Source organism: Myotis brandtii, unplaced genomic scaffold, assembly GCF_000412655.1.
Source record: "Myotis brandtii unplaced genomic scaffold, ASM41265v1 scaffold1058, whole genome shotgun sequence".
Classification (NCBI taxonomy): domain Eukaryota; kingdom Metazoa; phylum Chordata; class Mammalia; order Chiroptera; family Vespertilionidae; genus Myotis; species Myotis brandtii.
In genome coordinates, this window is record NW_005353572.1 from 174,959 (window position 1) to 198,270 (window position 23,312).

General features: G+C 38.3%; 1 protein-coding gene across 11 annotated transcripts in view; it reads right to left on the reverse strand.

The window, feature by feature from the left end:
• The window catches only part of ACBD5 (acyl-CoA binding domain containing 5), a 60,089-nt gene that overhangs the window by 22,224 nt on the left and 14,553 nt on the right, over window positions 1-23,312 (reverse strand). For 6 of the 11 annotated variants that reach the window (XM_014540610.1, XM_014540621.1, XM_014540649.1 and 3 more), the window contains 5 exons: window positions 20,547-20,661; window positions 20,414-20,446; window positions 8,468-8,602; window positions 7,139-7,339; window positions 6,058-6,164 (listed from right to left, as the gene is read on the reverse strand). In XM_014540610.1, the coding sequence (XP_014396096.1) occupies window positions 6,058-6,164; window positions 7,139-7,339; window positions 8,468-8,602; window positions 20,414-20,446; window positions 20,547-20,661 (591 nt within the window). Of the gene's footprint in view, window positions 1-6,057; window positions 6,165-7,138; window positions 7,340-8,467; window positions 8,603-18,257; window positions 18,291-20,413; window positions 20,447-20,546; window positions 20,662-23,312 lie in introns of all 11 variants that reach the window. The other 5 variants (XM_014540628.1, XM_014540641.1, XM_014540654.1 and 2 more) reach the window with 2 other exon arrangements.

Below are 23,312 nucleotides of genomic sequence, written 5' to 3' on the forward strand. Positions count from 1 at the left end.
ACACAACCAACAAAAAGCCTGACTAGAAAGGGGAGGAGGGAGATAAGACAATATTTAGAAGGCATCAGAAGGTTCAGAGAATCTTTTCTTTTAAAGATGGAAGAAGTATAATAGCTTGAGAGAAAAAAAGAACCAGAAGAGGGACATTGGTTGGGAATAGTCTGGAAGGTATAAAAAATGAAGGTTCCCAAAGAGGTGAGAGAAAATATAATACATTTTAGAGAAATTGGCTTGAGGTGGGAAGGTGACAAAGACTGAATGGGTGTAGCTTAGAGTCAGTAAGTCAAAGACGTAAGTGTCCAGGCATGAAGTTGGAGTAACAACCTAAGAGCTTCTATCTTCTCAGTGCAGCAGAAAACAAATTTACTTTATGAAAGCAAGGAAAAGGTGAAATGGGACTAATAAATATCAATCCCCTACCCACACCTCCCATTCTGGTAGAACTCTAGCTTCTTATGCTTTTTTTTTTTTTAATATACTTTATTGACTTTTTACAGAGAGGAAGGGAGAGAGATAGAGAGTTAGAAACATCGATGAGAGAGAAACATCGATCAGCTGCCTCCTGCACATCTCCTACTGTGGATGTGCCCGCAACCAAGGTACATGCCCTTGACCGGAATCGAACCTGGGACCTTTCAGTCCACAGGCTGACGCTCTATCCACTGAGCCAAACCGGTTTCGGCTCCTTATGCTTTAGGTGCTACTCAAAGTGTGGTCTGCAGACCTGCAGCATTAGCATCAACTGAAAGCTGATTAGAAATGTAAATTCGTGGGTCCCATCCCAGACCTATGAAATGAGAAAACCTGGGGTTTAGGCCCAAGCATCTGTACTATCACAAGCTCCCCATTAAAATTTGAAAAGTACTGCTTAATAGATAAGGAGAATGTATAAAAGAAAGGGAAAAGAAAAAAATCTAAAATGTTTCTCTCTCTTATACTCTTATCTTAGAAATCTAACTCACCTGATAAAATTGCAAATGTTCTACTGGTATGCATTGGTATTCTGGTTTGAAATATCAGAAATATAGATATGTATATTCATTTATTTATTTTTATTTATTTATATATATATAATATTTCATATCTTCAAATATCAATTTCAGTTTCAGAACAGTACTTCCAAACCATTATCTATTCCATTAAGTGGTTATTCTAGAACAGCGGTTCTCAATCTGTGGGTCGCGACCCCTTTGGTGGTCGAACGACCCTTTCACAGGGGTCGCCTAAGACCATCCTGCATATCAGATATTTACATTACGATTCATAACAGTAGCAACATTACAGTTATGAAGTAGCAACGAAAATAATTTTATGGTTGGGTCACAACATGAGGAACTGTATTTAAAGGGCCAGAAGGTTGAGAACCACTGTTCTAGAACATGGTTTGTTTTCAGCTTCTGTAAAGTAGTAACTGCTAATAATTTGCTCTTTTAAAATCTCAACCTTTGCTCTTGCTGGTTTGGCTCAGTGGATAGAGAATCAGCCTGCGGACTGAAAGGTCCCGGGTTTGATTCTGGTCAAGGGCACATACCCAGGTTGCAGGCTTGATCCCCAGTAGGTGGTGTGCAGGAGACAGCCGATCAATGATTCTCATCATTGATGTTTCTATCTCTCTCTCCCTCTCCCTTCCTCTCTGAAATCAATAAAAATATATATATATTTTAAAAAGAATGAGCTTAGCCCTGACCCGTGTTGCTTAGTGGTTACAATGTCAGCCTGTGCACCAAAGAGTCACTGATTCGATTCCCAGTCAAGGGCATGTACCTAGGTTGCAGATTCCATTCCCAGCCCTGGTCAGGGCACATGCGGTAGGCACCCAATTGATGTCTCTCACATCGATATTTCTCTGTCTCTGTTTCTGTCTCTCTTTCCCCTCTTACCTCCCTTCCACTCTCTCTCTAAAGATTAATGGGAAAAAAATCCTCAGATGAGGATTAACAAAAACAAATGAACAAACAAACAAAAGAGAATGAGTTTAAATTAAAAATAGATCAGATAATAAAAAAGATTTTAATTATACTAGCAGATTGACTAATACCTCAATGGATAAAAAACAGATAAAGCTTGAGGACAAAATAAATAATGACTCTTCATGTTATTCTAGAAGTCATAAGAAAGTACAGTAAGCCCTCACAGGTTTGGCTCAGTGGATAGAGCGTCAGCCTGCGGACTCAAGGGTCCCAGGTTCGATTCCGGGCAAGGGCACGTACCTTGGTTGCGGGCACATCCCCAGCATGGAGTGTGCAGGAGGCAGCTGATCGATGTTTCTCTCTCATCGATGTTTTTAACTCTCTATTCCTCTCCCTTCCTCTCTGTAAAAAATCAATAAAATATATTTAAAAGAAAGTACAGTAAAAGGAACTCATTATAAAGTGATAACTGAACTACAGAGCAATAATAATGATGGTGTAATTGTACATAGAATATAAGTGAATTCAATGTTCTCGTGGAAGAAGGAAAAAAAGGAAAGAAAACTATTACAGCAGCAACATGAGAAACAAACATTCTACAGACTATAATCTTATTTTTAAACTTTTTATTATGGAAAATTTCAAACATACTAGAGTACCAATCACTGTTTCAACAATTATCACTTCAAGGCCACTTTTTTTTAAAAATATATTTCTTTATTGATTTAAGAGAGGAAGGGAGAGGGAGGAAGAGAGAGAAACATCAATGATGAGAGAGAATCATTGATTGGCTGCCTTCTGCCCAGCCCCTACTGGGGATCAAGCCTGCAATCCGGGCATGTGCCCTTGGCTGGAATCGAACCCGGTACCTTTCAGTCCACAGGCCAACGCTCTATCCATTGAGCCAAACGTGCTAGGGCCAGGGCTACTCTTGTTTTATTTTACCTATGACTCCCATGCTCATCTCCAGTGAATTATTCTGAAACAAATCCTAAATATTATCAGACTAAATGCTTTATTGCAACATGATAAATACAATAAGTATACAAAATTTTAAAAAATATAATTTACTCTTGTTATGTATATTGGGATAGAAACATGCTTAATTGGTACACTCAAGAGGAAATTATAAATTTTTTAGAAGTACTTTGTAAGTGGAAAATAATAAGAAAAAGAAAATGTTCAAATCATAATAGGCAAAAAATAAATGTGGTATTAGTTGTTCACAAATAGAACTTGGAAAAACAACTTGATTCTTAAGGATTCCAAAATTGATCATAGAAATTACACATATTTTTTAAAGTACCCACCTAAAAAATTGTGCGTGACAACTTATAATTAATCTACTCTTAGTGAGGATGGGTGATGTGGTAGGGCTGCATCTTATCTAAGAAGGTTCCCTTCAAGAACGGACATTTGCATTAGGGTTTAAAGGACGTGAAGGAGTAAACTCTGTGTATGCAGCAATGAATGGTGTATTATATTCCAGCAAAATGAATGCAAAGATGCTGGTGCTGGAAGAAAGAAGGGGAGATGGGTTGGCATATTAGAGCAGGGGTGGGGAACCTTTTCCCGCCAAAGGCCACTTGGATATTTATAACATCATTCGCAGGCCATACAAAATAGCAACTTAAAAAAAGCCTGCTATATTTGGTTAAATACTTAAATAAGTCACTCCTAATGCCTTGGCAGGGCCAGACCAAATGATTTTGCGGGCCTTATTAGAGGAACAGAGGGAAGGCTAGGGTAGGTATGAGCAAAGCCCAAACATGAGAGTAATGTGAACAGAGGCCAAAAAGATAAGTAGGAGCCAGTTCAGGCAGAGCTCCATGAAGGAGTTTAGTCTATCAACTGACTTATAGAGAAAACTAGAGGCCTGGTGCACGGATTCATGCACCAGTGGGGTTCCTTGGCCTGGCCTGCGGAGATTGGGCCAAAACTGGCTCTCCCGACATCCTCCAAGGGGTCCCGGATTGCAAGATGGCGCAGGCCAGGCCGAAGGACCCCAACGGCACACAATCGGGGCTGGGGAGGGACCACAGGAGGGCTCCAGGGTGTGCCCAGCCCGTCTCGCCCAGTCCCAGTCAGCCGGACCCCAGCAGCCAGCTAATCTACCGGTTGGAGCATCTGCCCCCTGGTGGTCAGTGTGCGTCATAGCGACTGGTTGAACGGTCAAACGAATGGTAGGACACTTAACATATTAGGCTTTTATTAAATAGAATAGGAGCAAACCTAGAATCTAGTAACCAAATATTTACTGATTAATCTCATCTAGTTCTTTATCACCAAACTTCCCCAATAAAATCTTTTTAAAAAGAAAAAAGTAGCCATAGCTGGTTTGGCTCAGTGAATACAGCGTCAGCCTGCAGACTGAAGGATCCCAGGTTCAATTCTGGTCAAGGGCACATGCCCAGGTTGCAGGCTCAATCTCCAGTAGTGGGCATGCAGGAGGCAGCTGATGGATGATTCTCTCTCATCATTAATGTTTCTATTTATCTCTCCCATTCCCTTTCTCTCTGAAATCAATAAAAATATTAAAAAAAAAAGGTTGCCGGTTCAATTCCTAATCAGGCATATACCAGGGTTTCAGGTTTGATCCTTGGTAGGGGAGGCAATGGATTGATGTTTCCCTCTCTCTCTCTTTCTCTCAAAATCAATAAAAATATATTTTTTTAATTTTTTGAGAAAGTTAAGAGGTAAATTTAGATGCATTATAACCTTTTTAAAAAAATATATTTTATTGATTTTTTTTACAGAGAGGAAGGGAAAGGGATGGAGAGATAGAAACATCGATAGGAGAGAAACATCGATCAGCTGCCTCTTGCACACCTCCTACTGGGGAAGTGCCCACAACCAAGGTACATGCCCTTGGCCGGAATCGAATCCGGGACCTTTCAGTCCACAGGCTGATGCTCTATCCACTGAGCCAAACCGGTTAGGGCACATTATAACATTTTTAAAAAGGGGAAACACAAAGAGAAAAAGTTAAAATCATTACTTCAGGGAGGCAAAAGAGAAATAATTTTCTATAAGGCACCCTGAACTTTTAGAACAAGGGAAGGGAAATAGTGGTAGGATTCAAAACCACCAAACATAAATACAGCTGTCAAAGCTGCTAGTCATTAACAGAAAAAGTTGTCAAAGAGGGGGGAAAAAAAAACCATGTAGTTTTGCCCTGGCCAGGCAGCTCAGTTAGTTGGAACATCGTCCCGATACGCCAAGATTGCAATTCATAGATAGGGCACATACAAGAATCAACCATGAATGCATAAATAAGTGGAATAACAAATCCATGTCTCTCTCTCTCTCAAATTAATAAAAAATTGTTTTAATTCATGTAGTTTTAATAATTTTTAAGTGATAGCTTCTAATACTGAATCTTAACTAAAATTTGAAAAGAATTTCAACTCAAACTTTCAGTTCAACATATTAAAGTCAATGTCAAGTACAGATTTGTTTCAAAATTATTTGATTTTCTTAAATGTTAATCAATGTTTCAAACATAGGGACTAGAATAAGTTTACTGTCTGCCTACCCATCCTACCTCTCAGAATATTTACAAATATTATAAAATATAATAGTTAAATTATTTTGAATATTCAGGAATTTAATATATTTTCTAATTCACAAAACAAAATTTAAAATAGAAATGTTTAAACATTTTAGAGGTAAGTTTTCAAAATGATGAACAGCATGTATATCTGGTATTAACAGAAGTTATGCAGCAAGCCTGGCTGACATAGCTCAGTGGTTGAGTATCAACCCATGAATCAGGAGGTCACTGTTTGATTCCCGGTCAGGGCACATGTCTAGGTTGTGGGCTCGATCCCCAGTGTGGGGCATGCAGAAGGCAGCCGATCTATGATTCTTTCTCATCATTAATGTTTCTATGTCTCTCTCCCTCTCCTTTCCTCTCTGAAATAAATAAAAAATATATATATTTAAAAACAAAAAGAAGTTATGCATCAAATTCTGATATACCAGTTTGAAAACTTGCCAATCAAAAAATGTCATTTTTCACTAATAATGGGGTGGTGAGGGTCTAGGGCAGGGGGCAGGGGTGGATTGTAGGGGATTAATGGGGGAAAAATGGGGACATATGTAACATTTTCAACAATAAAGAATTTTTTTTTAATGTCATTTTTACCTCTTCCTGGCCAAGTTGTTCCATGGAATCACAGTAAACTTCACTGTCTGAATCACTTGTCAAATGCTGAATTCCTGAAACATCTTCAACATGATCATCATTTATATCTAAAGATGAAAAAATGCCCAGATAGAATAATTATTCTCTAACTGAAGAAAAAATGCATTTATCCTATTTTCAAAATTGATTAGCTCTATATTATTTTCATACTGGGAGACAAATTTACCAAGCCACACTTTTTTTTCTTTTAACTTACCAAAACATTAAATTTAGTTGATAATTTTTATATGAAAAGATATCAAAGTACTTTACAATGGAATTATACAAAGATACTGCCCAGATCAAACCTTATAGAACTCAGTAACCTTATAAGGGAAAACTGAATAGCAGCTAGGAAGCCTAAAGTTAGATGACTATTGCAAGTTTGATTGTACCATTTAGAAATTATATTTCTTAGTTACTTGGCTGAATTGCAATAATGTTAATAATTCACCATATATATATTATAGGCTCACCCCTACAGCCCTAAAATATGAAAAGAGTATAGCTTACCTTGCTGATTGAGGATAAAGGTATCCTATAATCAGAGTTTTAAGTTAAAAGAAACATCAGGAATAAGAGTAAAAATTTCAAAATTTGCCCTGGCCAGTGTGGCTTGGTTGGAGCGTCATCCCATACACCAAGAGGCTGTGGGTTTGATTCCTGGTCAGGGTACATACCCAGGTTGTGGGTTTGATACCCATTTGGGGAGTGTACATGTTCCTCTCTGACATCAATGTCTGTCTCTCTCTCTCTCTCCTCCCCCCCCTTTCTGTCTCTCTCTCAAATCAATTGAAAAAAATTTCAAAATTTTATTTTAAAATGCTATATAAAAACAAATTAAAAATCTCAATGAAAAACATAAAAACCCTGGTCCTAATTCACTATCTTTCAAAGATATAAACCCTTATAATATAAATAAACCCTTATATACTATTGAATAAGAGATTTTAAATTCTAAATTGCTCCTAATATCTTGAAATTATTAAAAGAATACCTTATTCATAGGAAACAGACTCAACAAATAAATATGGGAGAATACCTTGGTGAATGCAGACAGCAGGTTTTCCAGTTTGCTCCAAGTTTTGATCTGCAGGTTTTACTTCAGTGCTTCTGCCACTCGGGGAAGAACTGGCATGGATATCATTCTGTACATCCTGAACAAAGCTGTCTTTATCATAGCCATTAGTGATAATGATTTCCAAATTCTTATGCTCTGTGGATTTCTTCATCATTTTCTTATCTTTTATGTGAAATTGGAGAGATTCATAAAAGTTCACATTAGGTCAACTTCTGCATACTCTGTTCTGATATCAACCTACCCATATCCCTTTGAAGGGTTTCCTACTAGGAGCAGAGCGATGGGGTGCTCCTAGAAAAGGGGTGTTTTATATGCTAAGAACTCACACGAACTGTATTGGTTTCAAAACTGTTTCAGTTCACTGTAAATGTCCCAGAACCTCCTTTGAGAGATAGTCTCTCAAGGTCTTCACACTCTCTCAGGAAAAGCAAATTGTTCTATGAGACCCAGCAGTACAAAGGGGTACATATAGCAAATAAAGAGATCCTTCAAAGAAAGTATTACTTGTCTTGTCTTAATGGAACCAGAAGGCAAACTTAAACTGGGCAGTTTGTTTTAGTGTCTTTCTGCCTCCTTTCTAAAACAATCTTCCCAAGAATCACTGGTACTCTTACTAACAAGGATCCTCTAATTCAGGGCCCCATGATTCCAATCTTCCCTCTTTGTCAAAACTTCTACCTGGCCCTGACCATGTGGCTCAGTTGGTTGGAGAGTCAGCCTGTGCACTGAAAAGTTACCAGTTCAATTCTTGGTCAGAGCATATACCTAGATTGTGGGATCAATACCTGGCAAGTATAGGAGGCAACATATCGATGTTTTTCTCATACATCAATGTTCCTCTCTCTCCTTCTCTCTTCCTTCCCCTTTTGAAAAAAAAAAATCAGTAAAAAACCATATCCTTGGGTTAAAAAACAAACAAAAAACCTTTTGCTTGAATCCTATTCTCTTGATTCCACTCTATTCTTGACAAGATATTCAGAGTATGATTATCTCCTCTCCTTGATAACACATGCATATTGGAAACAATACACTAAAGGAATATATTTCTAATGCAGCATTTCAGGTATCACATTGGGAAGAGTGGCCTATTTCTGTTAGCCTTCAATGGACATCTGTTCCACCTATGCGTAAGCCTGGCTGTTTCTATAGCCCTTTTGGAACACAAAAACCTGGTTATAGGGTCAATAACTCACATCCCACCACTTCCTACAATGCCAAATCAGCCCAAACCTCTCCATATCCTTTTATCTTAGTTAATGTAAAATTATTATCCCACCATCCAAAGATTACCATTATCACTTTGTTCTGCTCCTTTCACTTCTTCTTGGGCCTCTTCTTCCTCAGACTCAGCTCCACTATCACTGCTTTCAGCTTTACCATTAACAGTTTTGGCGTTTGGAGGAGAAGTTAGAACATTACCAAGATCTAAAATATAAAAAGGACCATTTACTCTCTAATCATATAAACATACAATAATGCTGTGATCCTATATAATAAAAGGCTAATATGCAAATCGACCAAACAGAGGAACGACTGGTTGCTATGATGCACACTGACTACCAGGGGGCAGACGCTCAACGTAGCAGCTGCCCCCTGGTGATCAGTGCGCTCCCACAGGGGAGCACTGCTCAGCCAGAAGCCAGGATCATGGCTGGCAAGCGCAGCAGCAGTGGCGGGAGCCTCTCCTGCCTCCATGGCAGTGCTAAGGACCCCTCAGGGGTCCCAGACTGCGAGAGGGTGCAGGCCGGGCTGAGGGACCCTCTCCCCCTGTGCACAAATGTCATGCATTGGGCCTCTAGTTTACAAATAATAGAATAATTCTGAAGTAAACAGGTTCTGATATATAATTATAGTATTCTTTTCTTTCTTTTTTTAAGATTTCAGAGAGGAAGGGAGAGAGAACAAAAGAGAAACATCAATGATGAGAGAGAATCACTGATCAGTTGCCTTCTCTCTGCCCCCTACTAGGGATGGAGACTGCAACCTGGGCATGTCCCCTGACCAGGAATCAAACCGTGACTTCTTGGTCTATAGGTTGATGTTCAACCACTGAGCCATGTCAGCCAGGCAGTATTCTTCTCTTTGACTATAAATATTACATATATTACATAAATAAATCCCTTCAATTATCAGTTTATAATAAAATGATAAAACAATATTAAAACCTTTCTGAACAAGGTGAGGATAAGTTATTTTTAAGTTAACATCAATCAAAATAGTAAAGCTAGAGATGAATGATCTCCTTTATACATGGTAAATGAAGACAGTTGCTATATACTAGCATATTAAAAACGTAAGTATATTATTTTTGGTCCTAATAGCAATCATATTATAGTTGGACTACATTGAAAAAAATTTCCTTTTATTAGTTTTAGGGCTTCAGGTGCACAACTTTTCTTTTTCTTTTGTACAACTTATATCTTTATAAACTTTAAAAAAAAAAGTATCAGCCCAGCTAGCATGGCTCAATGGTTGAGTGTCGACCTATGAACCAGGAGGTCACAGTTTGATTCCTGGTTAGGGCACATGCCTGGGTTGTAGGTTCCATCCTGAGTTGGGGGCGTGCAAAAAACAGCCAATCAATGTTCCTCTCTGATCATTGATGTTTCTCTCTCTTTCTCTTTCTCTCTCTCTCTCCCCCACTTCCTCTGTGAGATCAATAAAAAATTTTTATAGTATCAGTTAATGTGATCAATCTTTTAAAAAGGCATATAGTCCTATTGCCCAAACTCATACTATGAGAGTAAATACATCAGAGCTTCTCAAATGGTAATATGTACAGTAATCTCCTAAGATCTAGTTAAAATGCAGATTCTGAATCAGTAAATGTGAGCTGATCTAAGATTCTGCATTTCCAAAAGCTCCCATGTGATACCAATGCTGTTGGTTACTGGACCTCATTTTGAGATACAGGGAATTACATTCTCATCAACTCTTTAAGCTACTAAAGACCTCTTAAGTACCTACTGGTCAAAAACAGTGGTCTTTCTCCATAAACTTTTGGGCTTTATTTTCACTTATATGCACTTTGGATGATTCCCTGCATCATAAATAACATATTAAATTTCAAAATCTTCATACATCTTAAATAGTCAGACCTATATTCTTTTTTTAAATTTTTACTGAATTCATTGGGGTGACATCAGTTAATAAAATTATGTATGTTTCAGGTGCACAATTCCATAATACATCATCTGGATATTATATTGTGTGTTCAACACCCAAAGTCAAGTCTCCTTCCATCACCACTTATCCCCTCCTTTACCCTCTTCTACCTTCCCTCACTCCCTTTCTCTCTGGTAATCACCATACCTAAGGGTTTTTTGTTTTGGTTTGGATTTTTGCTTAATCCCGTCACCTTTCCAGCCATCCTCCCAATGCCCCTCCCCTCTAACAGCTGACAGTCTGTGTTCTGAATCTGATTCTCTTTTTTTCTTTTTCTTTTTTTAATCCTCATCCAAGGATATTTTTTTCATTGATTTTAAAAATATATATTTTATTGATTTTTTACAGAGAGGAAGGGAGAGGGATAGAGAGTTAGAAACATCGATGAGAGAGAAACATCTATCAGCTGCCTTCTACACACCTCCTACTGGGGATGTGCCCGCAACCAAGGTACATGCCCTTGACTGGAATCGAACCTGGGACTTTTCAGTCTACAGGCTGACGCTCTATCCACTGAGCCAAACCGGTTAGGGCTCCACTGACTTTTTTAGAGAAAATGGAAGGGAGGGAGAGGAGGGGAAGGGAGAGAGAGAAACATCGATGTGAGAGAGACACAGCAATTGGTTGCCTTCTGCTCTAGCCCCGACCGGGGCCAGGGATTGAACCTGCAACTGAGGTACATGCCCTTGGCCGGGAATCAAACCCAAGACCCTTCAGTCCCCAGGCCGAAGCTCTATCCACTGAAGAACCAGCCAAGGCTGATTTTATTTTGTTCATTAGATTCCACATATAAGTAAAATCATATCATACTTGTCTTTCTCTGACTGTTTTATTTCACTTAGCATAATACTCTCTAGGTCCATCCATGCTGTCAGGAAAGGTAAAATATACTTTTTTTTTTCACAACCAAGCAGTATTCCATTGTGTAAATGTACCACAGCCTTTTTATCTACTCATCTACTAATGGGCACTTGGGCTGCTTCCAAATCTTGGCTATTATAAATAACGCTGTTGGTGTATATATTCTTTGGAATCAGTGTTTTGGATTTCTTCTGATATAATCCCAGAAGTGGAGTTGTTGGGTTCAGACCTATATTCTTATTTAAGTCTACCTAATTAATGAAACTAAAGACTTAAAATTCAAATCTATCATAGGCATTGTGTTCTAGTCTCACTTAGAAAATCATCGTAGCAGCATAGTTCTTAAATCTCCCTTATTCTCCCAACAACCAAAAAAACAAGAAAAACAACAGCAAAAAGAAAAATACCAAAAGATTAGAGCATCGTCCTGATATGCCAAGGTTGCAGGTTAGATCCTTGATCAGGGCATATACAAGAATCAACCAATGAATACATAAATATGTGGAACAGCAAATCGATGTTTCTCTCCCTACATCTTTCTAAAACTCAATTTAAAAAAACACCCCAAATCCCCATCAAATGAATGACTGTCAAACACTATTTGATAGCAGCAAAAGCAGCAATACAACAGTCCTATAATGTAAGTTGTAGAAAGCAGAGAATTACTAGTGAGCCTTATTCCACACCCCAAAATCAATTAATGTAACATACCACATTAACAGACTAAAGGACAAAAGCCACATTATTATGGCAGCAGATGCAGAAAAAACATTTGACAAAATCCAACCTTCTTTCAAGATAATAATGCTGAAGAAATTAACAATATAAGAGAATTTCCTCAATCTGACAAAAAGCATCTATGAAAACTCACAACTAGCATTCATACTTAACATAAAAAGACTGAATTTTGTGGCCCCCAAATAAGGAGCACCACAAAGATGTCTGCTTTTATTATTTCCATTTAATATTGTAGAAGTTCTAGCCAGGGCAGTTAGGCAAGGAAAAAAAAGATACAGAGCATTCAGATTGGAAAGAAAGAGGTAGAATAATCTCTTTTTTTGCAGTTAACTTGCTATTCTATATAGAAAATCCTAAGAAATCTACAAAAAACTATTAGAACTAATAAATAGTTTGGTGATGTTGAAGATACAAGGTCAATATATAAAAATCAATTATTGTTATGTATTTCTATAACCTAACAATAAACTATCCAAAAATAAAATTAGAAAATGATTCAAATTACAAAAGCCCCAAGAAGAGTAAAATACTTAAGAACACATTTGACAAAAGAAAGTGTAAGAGAGAATTATACACCGCAAATGACAAAACAGTGTATAAGAAACAGTGTTGTAAGAATTTAAAGATCTAAATAAGTGAATTAGAAGGCAATATTGTTGTGATGACAATACTTCCCAAAGTGATCTATAATTCACTGCAATCCCTATCAAAATCTCAGCTGGAACTTTTAGCAAAAATTGACAAACCGATTCTAAAATTCATCTGGAAATGCAAGGGATCCAGAATAGTCAGAACAATCTTGAAAAAGAACAAAGTTGGACAGCTCAAACTTTCTAATTTCAAAATTTATTATCTATATATATAAAAGCCTAATATGCTAAGTGTCTGACTGTTCGACCAGTAGCTATGATGTGCACTGACCACCAGGGGGCAGATGCTCAACGCACAGGCATGGAAACATGGAAGAGACTGATGAATCTCAGAGGGAAGATGGGTGGGGGGAGGGTGGGAAGAGATTAACCAAAGAGCTTATATATATACTAGAGGCCCAGTGCACGAATTCGTGCACCAGTGGGGCCCCTTGGCCTGGCCTGCAGGATAGGGGCAAAACAGGCTCTTGGACATCCCCCGAGGGGTTCTGAATTGCGAGTGTGCAGGCCAGGCCGAGGGACCCCACCAGTGCACAATTGGGCTGGTAGAGATGCGGGAGGTTGGCCAGCCAGGGAGGGACCGCGGGAGGGCTCCAGGGAGTGTCCGGCCATCTCTCTCAGTCCCAATCAGCCAGACCCCAGCAGCAAGCTAACCTACTTGTTGGACTGTCTGCCCCCAGGTGGCCAGTGCACGTCATATCGAGTGGTTGAGCGGCCTTAGCGTATCATTAGCATATTATGCTTTGATTGGTTGAACAGATGACCAGACACTTAGCATATTAGGCTTTTATTATATAGGATACTAGGGGCCCAGTGCATGAATTTGTGCACCTTGAAAGGTACTGTGGGCCATGAGGCTGCGGTGGGCACAGAGGCGGGTCTCGGCCCATCCTCTGCGCCCCCACCCAGCCCCTTCCACCACAGCCTCCAGTCCTCTCTCTGCTAGCAGCCCGCTGCCGCCGCTCCCACATGCTGATGGCGCCAGTCCCACTCACACCCGCTGACAGCGCGAGGCGAATGGGGCCGGTGCCAGCAGTGGATGCAAGCGGGGCAGGCGCCCTCAGCAGATGCAAACGGCAGCTGCTGCCCTGATCACCCCTCAGGAGCAGGGGGAGGTAGAGAAGCCCTCAGGGGCAATTGAGGCCAGCAGGGCCGCTCGCACTCGCTGATGGCACCGAGCGATCGGGACCAGTGCCAGGCACCGCAGCAGGTGTGAGTGGCGGCTCCAGCAGCCAGCTGCAGATGCAAGTGGGGCTGGCGCTGGCAGTGGATGCAAGCGGGGCCGTCACCGGCAGCGGGTGCAAAAGGTAGCTGCCAGCCCCAATTGCCCCTCAGGAACAGGGGGAGGTGGAGAAGCTCTGAGGGGCGATCAGGGCCAGCAATGGCCGCTCGCACCCACTGACGGCGCCAAGTGATTGGGGCCTGTGCCAGGTGCAAGCAGTGGGTGCAAGCGGGGCTGGCGCCAGCACCAGGTGTGAGCACCGGGCTGGACCGCAGCATGCATGAGCAAAGAAATTTCAGTAACCACCAGAGACTTGCCCTGATGACAGCGACCGGCACCCCTGCTCACCTGCTCTACCGTTCTGTTGCAGCCGACACCCACCATGTTCTGTGCTCTGCCCCCTGCTGCCAACGCCAGCCATGTTCTGTGAGCACCCCCTAGTGGTCAGGGCACGTCATAGAAACTGGTTGTTTGGTTGTTCCGCCGTTCGGTTTATTTGCACATTAGGGTTTTATATAGATAGACTAGAGGCCTGGTGCACCGTGCACTGCTGGGGTCCCTCGGGCTGGCCTGTGGGGACTGGGCTTCAACCAGCAGTTCGACATCCCCCAAGGGGTCCCGGATTGCAAGAGGGCACAGGCCAGGCCAAGGAACCCCACCAGTGCACAAATCTGTGCACCAGGCTTCTAGTATATGTATATTCTGAAAAAGCCCATGGGGAAAAGATAGATCTGTTCTATTAACCCTACATGGCTATTTTGAATAAAATGCTTTGTTTAAATAAAAAAGTCAACAGGGCAGCCCTAGCTGGTTTGGCTCAGCAGATAGAACTTTGGTCCAAAGGTTCCCAGGTTCAATTCCAGTCAAGGGCACATACCTTAGTTACATGCTCCCCCCTTGCTCAGCCCCTGGCCAGGGCTCTTGCAGGAGGCAACCAATCAATGTGTTTCTCTCACATTGATGTTTTTCTTTGTCTTCCCCTCTCCCTTCCACCCTCTTTAAGAATCACTGGAAAATTATCCTCGGGTAAAGATTAGCAACAACAACAAAAAGTCAACAGGCAAACTATCTTGCAATGTGGCAATATTTCACAAAATTGCGAACACCCAACAAACACCCATATCCTTTGATCCAGCAATTATCTTTTAAATATTATTTCTTATTTTATACTTCCACATATATAGAATAACATTTTGACATGGTCAAGTTCAGCAGCATTTGAAGATTGGAAGAAGAAATAATCTAAATGTACATTAGAGTGGTACGAATTATGTTACAATGCCCTTACCACACCTAGACTCAGATATGATTCAAAATACAGAGTATTTTGCCGAAACCGGTTTGGCTCAGTGGATAGAGTGTCGGCCTGCGGACTGAGGGGTCCCGGGTTCGATTCCGGTCAGGGGCATGTACCTGGGTTGCGGGCACATCCCCAGTGGGAGATGTGCAGGAGGCAGCTGATTGATGTTTCTCTCTCATCGATGTTTCTAACTCTCTCTCTCCCTTCCTCTCTGTAAAAAATCAATAAAATATATTTTTTTAAAAAAATACAGAGTATTCTAACTTTGTAAAGGTAATACACTATATATACTATATATTACATAACATAACAGAATATAGGCAGCTCTCACTAAAAAAAAATTAAGCCTTGGCCAGTGTGGATCAATTGGTTGGGCATCATCCTGTATGCTAGAAGGGTACCAGTTTGATTCCCAGTCAGAGTACATGCCTGGGTTTTGGTTCTATCCCCAGCGGGTGTGCAGGAGGCAGCCCATCAATGTTCCACTCTCACATCAATGTTTCTCTCTCTCCCTCTAAAATTTAATGAAAAAATATTTTTTTAAAAATTAAGATTTTTTTCCCCAGCAAAATATATGAATAGTTATACTAGATCAGCGGTTCTCAACCTGTGGGTCACAACCCCTTTGGGGGTCGAACAACCCTTTCACAGGGGTCGCCTAAGACCATCGGAAAACACATATATAATTACATATTGTTTTTGTGATTAATCACTATGCTTTAATTATGTTCAATTTGTAACAATGAAAATACATCCTGCATATCAGATATTTACATTACGATTCATAACAGTAGCAAAATTACAATTATGAAGTAGCAACGAAAATAATTTTATGGTTGGGGGTCACCACAACATGAGAAATTGTATTAAAGGGTCACGGCATTAGGAAGGTTGAGAACCACTGTACTAAATGGAATAAATAAAGACTTCAAATAACTTCATGTCATTTTAAGTTAGCGTTTGCCCCTCAATTAGTTCATGTCAGGACAAGTTTTGCTGCCAAATCTATATATATGAAAGCCTAAGTGACCGAATGACCGAATGACTGGTCGCTATGACATGCACTGACCACCAGGCTCAACGCAGGAGCTGCCCCCTGGTGGTCAGTGCGCTCCCACAGCGGGAGTGCTGCTCAGATGACCAACGGGTGCCAGACGCAGGGCTCTCAGCTGGCTAGTACCGCTGCAGCAGCACGAGCCTCTCCTAATTGGAACTGACTGGGCGTGAGCCCGTGGGAGGTGCAGGAGGGCTGGGATGAGCAGAAGCAGCAGGCAGGAGCGGGAGGCGGCATTGAACTGCTGGTTTCTGCCCGATCCAGGCAAGCCACACCGAGGGACCCCACCAGTGCACAAATCCGTGCTCTGAACCTCTAGTTAGTTATTAAAAAAAACACACACAAAAAAAACATTGGGTTTATCAAGCTTTTATAATTTTTAAATTAAAACTAAGGAACTGTGGAACTGAACCACTATTATTATTACTATTCACTCTTCCTTATTTTTATAATTAGTTGTTTAAACATCTGTCCCTGAAAAAATAAATAAATAAGCATCTGCCTCTGGCCAGTAGGCATGACACTACTAAAGCAGGTCCAGAGTTATGCCCATCTGCATCCTAAAAACATGCTTCATACAGAGAAAAACACTTAATATTCTTTTGAATTGAATAAGCCTGAGTAAGGAAGAGTATTGTATAATATTTGACTCCTCTAGGCAAATCAGATATAGAAGGTATGGTACAGAGTTATGCCTAGTAAGCAGTCATTATCAGTTATGGCAGACACAAACTGCAGGCCTTATGACAGAACAGGATGATTACTGTCCTGAAACACTGTAATTTCCATCAATTAGTAAAAGATGCCTTATAAATAGGGATGACAAAAAAAGGGGATACCATATATATTAAAACATATATAATTTTCATTTAAATTGACTCTTATCAGTTCATTTCACTCTGCTTTCTAATAAAATTTCAAGAGCAAATGTTTAAAGTTAATGCCAGCAAATGTGCATACTCAACTCCTGCTAATATATAAAAGATACACATCTTTCAATTATTTATGGAGTACACAAAAAGACACAGACACTGGCCAGAAAAAAAGGAGACTTATGTAATACTTTCAACAATAAAGATTTTAAAAGATATATGTATATCTAAAATAAATAATATAAAAAATAAATTACCATTGATATTTCTATCTCCCCCTCTTCCTTACTTTCTGAAATCAATAAAAAAAGTTAAAAATAAAAATAAATAAAATCAAAGCTAAGTGAATTCACTGATACCTTATTTTAGCTTGCTAAGCTACAGTTAAACCAAGCACTTGCCCTGGCTGCGTGGCTCAGTTGCTGGAGCATCATCCCATACATCAAAAGGTTGTAGGTTCAATTCTTGATCAAGGCACATGCCAGGCCTGTGGGCTTGATCCCCAGTAAGGGGTATGAAGGAGGCAGCCGATCAATGTTTCTCTCATCAGTGTTTCTCCTCTCTCCCCCTGCCTCCCTCTCTAAGAAGATGAATAAAAACATATTTAAATAATAATTTTAAAAATAAATAAAATCAATAAAAACATATTCTCAGGTGAGGATTAGAAATAACAAACAAAAACAAACACCTAGCACTTTAAAGTAAATATAGCATTTTAAAGTTAGCTAAAAAATGATTTCAGCCATGATATTGATAATAAAATATATAAAGCAAAATAGAAAATATAATCCATCAAAATAAAACTATGAATTCTGTTAATTTTATACATACTAAGTGAACTACCTATCATGTTTTAATAACTTAAGAGTTAAAACTTAAGATTTTATAATATTTTTAGTATATTTTTATTGCTTTCAGAGAGAGAGAGAAATATCAGTGATGAGAGACAACATTGATCAGTTGCCTCCTGCACGCCCCCACTGGAAATCAAGCCCACAGTTGGGCATGTGCCCTGGCCGGGAATCAAACCATGACCTCCTGGTTCATAGGTCAACTTACCAAGCCACACCCACCTAGATATATTTTAGAACTTTATGCAATTTATTTGCTTGGATTTAAAACTCTTGAGTGACAAGCCTGTAAGTTATATAAATTTGTGCAAAATTCTTTGATATGTAAATTTTAAACAAAATTTTACATGGATTTCACTATTCCTACCTTCTAAGTATTTAGAGATTTTCTCCAGTCGGACTAGCATGTGAGAATAAAAAAAAAAAAAATTAGGCATATAAGTATTAATGTATCATAATGTATCAGTTGCTGAGTTATAAATGACATAAAATAGTCCAACCTGAAGTTAAATCAGAACTTCTGCCACTTTTTTTGTCCTCCACAATTTCATAAAATGGACCTATGACATGCAGCAATTCTTCAACTTTCTCAGTCATTGGCATTGTTTCAAGAATCTGTAATCAAAAGAAACACATCTTGTGAAATCACAAATTATTAAGCTGATCTAAATTACTAACCAATAATATAACATTTTGATAATTTTGAGATATGAGGTTCATTTATAGACTCTCAAAATATCTATATTAATTATATACTTAATGTATATAACCTCCTAGAAAAGTTTCAAATATATTAAACACTTAAAAATGTTCTCATTTTGCCCTAGCCAGTTTGGCTCAGTGGCTAGAGTGTCAGCCTGCAATAATTTTTTATGAGCATGAATGATGTTATAAATATCCTTGATTCCAGTCAAGGGCATATACCTTGCTTGCAGGCTCCTCCCCGGCCCAGGCCCTGGCTCATGCAGGAGGCAACCAACTGATGTGTTTCTCTCACATTGATGTTTCTCTTTGTCTTTCCCTCTCTCTTCCACTCTCCCTAAAAATCAATGAAAATATGTCATCAGGTGAGGATTAACAACAACAAAAATAGTTCTCATTTTGAAAACTAAGTTTCATGTAAAATTTTATACAACAATTTATAAATTGTGCATTAAAAACTAAGGACACTAATGGTAAATAAAATAGAAAACTGTGGGATTAGTATAAATTGTATGTTCTTTGACTCTATGGTATTATTTTTTTTAAATATATATTTTTATTGATTTCAGAGAGGAAGGGAGAGAGAGAGAAAGAAATATCAATGATGAGAATCACTGATTGGCTGGCTCCTGCACACCCGCTACTGGGGATTGAGCCGGAAACCTGGGCATGTGTCCTTGACTGTAATCAAACCCGGGACCCTTCAGTCAGCAGGCCAACACTCTATCCACTGAGCCAAACCGGCTAGAGCTCTATGGTATTATTTTTAATAGGGCACAAAAGTAATGTAGGAAATAAAACAATAAAGATTTTAAAAGATATATGTATATCTAAAATAAATAATATAAAAAATAAATTACCATTGATATTTCTATCTCCCCCTCTTCCTTACTTTCTGAAATCAATAAAAAAAGTTAAAAATAAAAATAAATAAAATCAAAGCTAAGTGAATTCACTGATACCTTATTTTAGCTTGCTAAGCTACAGTTAAACCAAGCACTTGCCCTGGCTGCGTGGCTCAGTTGCTGGAGCATCATCCCATACATCAAAAGGTTGTAGGTTCAATTCTTGATCAAGGCACATGCCAGGCCTGTGGGCTTGATCCCCAGTAAGGGGTATGAAGGAGGCAGCCGATCAATGTTTCTCTCATCAGTGTTTCTCCTCTCTCCCCCTGCCTCCCTCTCTAAGAAGATGAATAAAAACATATTTAAATAATAATTTTAAAAATAAATAAAATCAATAAAAACATATTCTCAGGTGAGGATTAGAAATAACAAACAAAAACAAACACCTAGCACTTTAAAGTAAATATAGCATTTTAAAGTTAGCTAAAAAATGATTTCAGCCATGATATTGATAATAAAATATATAAAGCAAAATAGAAAATATAATCCATCAAAATAAAACTATGAATTCTGTTAATTTTATACATACTAAGTGAACTACCTATCATGTTTTAATAACTTAAGAGTTAAAACTTAAGATTTTATAATATTTTTAGTATATTTTTATTGCTTTCAGAGAGAGAGAGAAATATCAGTGATGAGAGACAACATTGATCAGTTGCCTCCTGCACGCCCCCACTGGAAATCAAGCCCACAGTTGGGCATGTGCCCTGGCCGGGAATCAAACCATGCCCTCCTGGTTCATAGGTCAACTTACCAAGCCACACCCACCTAGATATATTTTAGAACTTTATGCAATTTATTTGCTTGGATTTAAAACTCTTGAGTGACAAGCCTGTAAGTTATATAAATTTGTGCAAAATTCTTTGATATGTAAATTTTAAACAAAATTTTACATGGATTTCACTATTCCTACCTTCTAAGTATTTAGAGATTTTCTCCAGTCGGACTAGCATGTGAGAATAAAAAAAAAAAAAATTAGGCATATAAGTATTAATGTATCATAATGTATCAGTTGCTGAGTTATAAATGACATAAAATAGTCCAACCTGAAGTTAAATCAGAACTTCTGCCACTTTTTTTGTCCTCCACAATTTCATAAAATGGACCTATGACATGCAGCAATTCTTCAACTTTCTCAGTCATTGGCATTGTTTCAAGAATCTGTAATCAAAAGAAACACATCTTGTGAAATCACAAATTATTAAGCTGATCTAAATTACTAACCAATAATATAACATTTTGATAATTTTGAGATATGAGGTTCATTTATAGACTCTCAAAATATCTATATTAATTATATACTTAATGTATATAACCTCCTAGAAAAGTTTCAAATATATTAAACACTTAAAAATGTTCTCATTTTGCCCTAGCCAGTTTGGCTCAGTGGCTAGAGTGTCAGCCTGCAATAATTTTTTATGAGCATGAATGATGTTATAAATATCCTTGATTCCAGTCAAGGGCATATACCTTGCTTGCAGGCTCCTCCCCGGCCCAGGCCCTGGCTCATGCAGGAGGCAACCAACTGATGTGTTTCTCTCACATTGATGTTTCTCTTTGTCTTTCCCTCTCTCTTCCACTCTCCCTAAAAATCAATGAAAATATGTCATCAGGTGAGGATTAACAACAACAAAAATAGTTCTCATTTTGAAAACTAAGTTTCATGTAAAATTTTATACAACAATTTATAAATTGTGCATTAAAAACTAAGGACACTAATGGTAAATAAAATAGAAAACTGTGGGATTAGTATAAATTGTATGTTCTTTGACTCTATGGTATTATTTTTTTTAAATATATATTTTTATTGATTTCAGAGAGGAAGGGAGAGAGAGAGAAAGAAATATCAATGATGAGAATCACTGATTGGCTGGCTCCTGCACACCCGCTACTGGGGATTGAGCCGGAAACCTGGGCATGTGTCCTTGACTGTAATCAAACCCGGGACCCTTCAGTCAGCAGGCCAACACTCTATCCACTGAGCCAAACCGGCTAGAGCTCTATGGTATTATTTTTAATAGGGCACAAAAGTAATGTAGGAAATAACCGCTTTTAGACACCTTTACAACCGTGGGCCAATTTAGAATCATCAAATTTAAACAGCAAGGTATATGAACTAAAAGGGCATTCAAATAAATAACTATCAATTGGTGATTGGTGGCAATGCTATATGTGCTTCCTTTAAGTCAGGGGTGGGGAATGTCCAACCCCCAGGCCATATGCCCCACGAAATCATTTGGTTTGGCCCTGCGAAGGTATTGGGGATGACTTAATTAAATGTTTGACCAAATATAGCAGGGTAATTTTTAAGTTGATAATCTTTTATGACCCATGAATGATGTTATAAATATCCAAATGGCCCTTGGCAGAAAAAAGGCCCCCCACCCTACTTTAAGTGAAAAGGTATAAATATACATATAAAAAGAACACAGTACGTACAGATTTCAGTACTATCCTTGATTTCAGGCATCAACTAGGGATCTCAGAACATATACCCCATGGTTAATGGGGGACTAACATACACTGATCTATCTTTAAACTCAACAGACATAATGGAAATTATTCAAATACTGACTGATTTTCTGGAAATCCCCATAATGCAGCCTGTAAAATTGTACAGAAAACAAAATTTTATATTTCTTTCTGATTATAAATCAAAATAAACTATACATAAAAACATAGATTATTTACCCCAAACCACGTTATTCTATTCCCTCAAAGCTAAAATCCTATTAAATTATTTTAAAAGAATTTTTATTCCTGCAACTTTTTGGTGGTATTTCACAAAACAGTTTATAAATCATGAAAATCATAATTTTCATAAAACATTATCTATTATAATATATAAATAAAATTAATAAGGCTCCTTAAAACCTTGAATGCAAAAGCATGGAATAAGATTTATACTAAAAGAGTAATTCTAAAGAGCAATAGTACAGTGATTTGTCAATTCTATTTAAAAACATAATTCAATGACTGCTTCAGTTAAGTAAATTATTGCTATTAGAAAAAATCCTGCCCTAGCTGGTTTTGCTCAGTGGATAGAGCGTCAGCCTGCAGAAGGGTCCTGAGTTCGATTCTGGTCAAGGGCACATGCCTAGGTTGTGGGCTTGATCCCCAGTAGGGGACATGTGGGAGGCAGCTGATCAATGATTCTCTCTCATCATTGATGTTTCTATCTCTCTTTCCTTCTCCCTTCCTCTCTGAAATCAATAAAAATATATTTAAATAAATAAAATTTAGTAAAAGAAAAAGTCTCAAATTCAGTTATGAAATCTTTGGGATAATGTACTATCCCCAATGATTATTTGGAGCATGTAATTTTATCTACTGATGTCCACAAAGTTAACATCTGAAAATAAATGAAAACGCTAATCAAGTTTTCAACCTATGCACATCTTAAAATTTTTAAATTTACCTCTAAAAGTTTTCTATAAACTTTATTATATTCACAGTATAAAATGAAAATTCTAAAGTCTCAGTAAAAATAGCTGGTGTATTCTTTTAATTAGAGAAGTAGTTACAAAATTCTATAGGCACAGTGAGAGCATTTTAAAATAGCTAAAAGGCAGCAGTATAGCTTTAACCTTTCTGGGGAAAAAAGCAAAATACACATTGTTTCACCACCCTCCCCCCAAATTTAAACTGTGGCTACATTATGTATTAATAAAATTCAAAAGGAAAAATGAGTAAATTTTCTTAATGTGTCAATCCAGATTTATGTAACTAAGGTGTACCCTAAAAATTATAATGGGGGGGGGATTATAATGATATTTAAGGTAAAGAAAAGGAATAGTTATCAAACCAAAAAA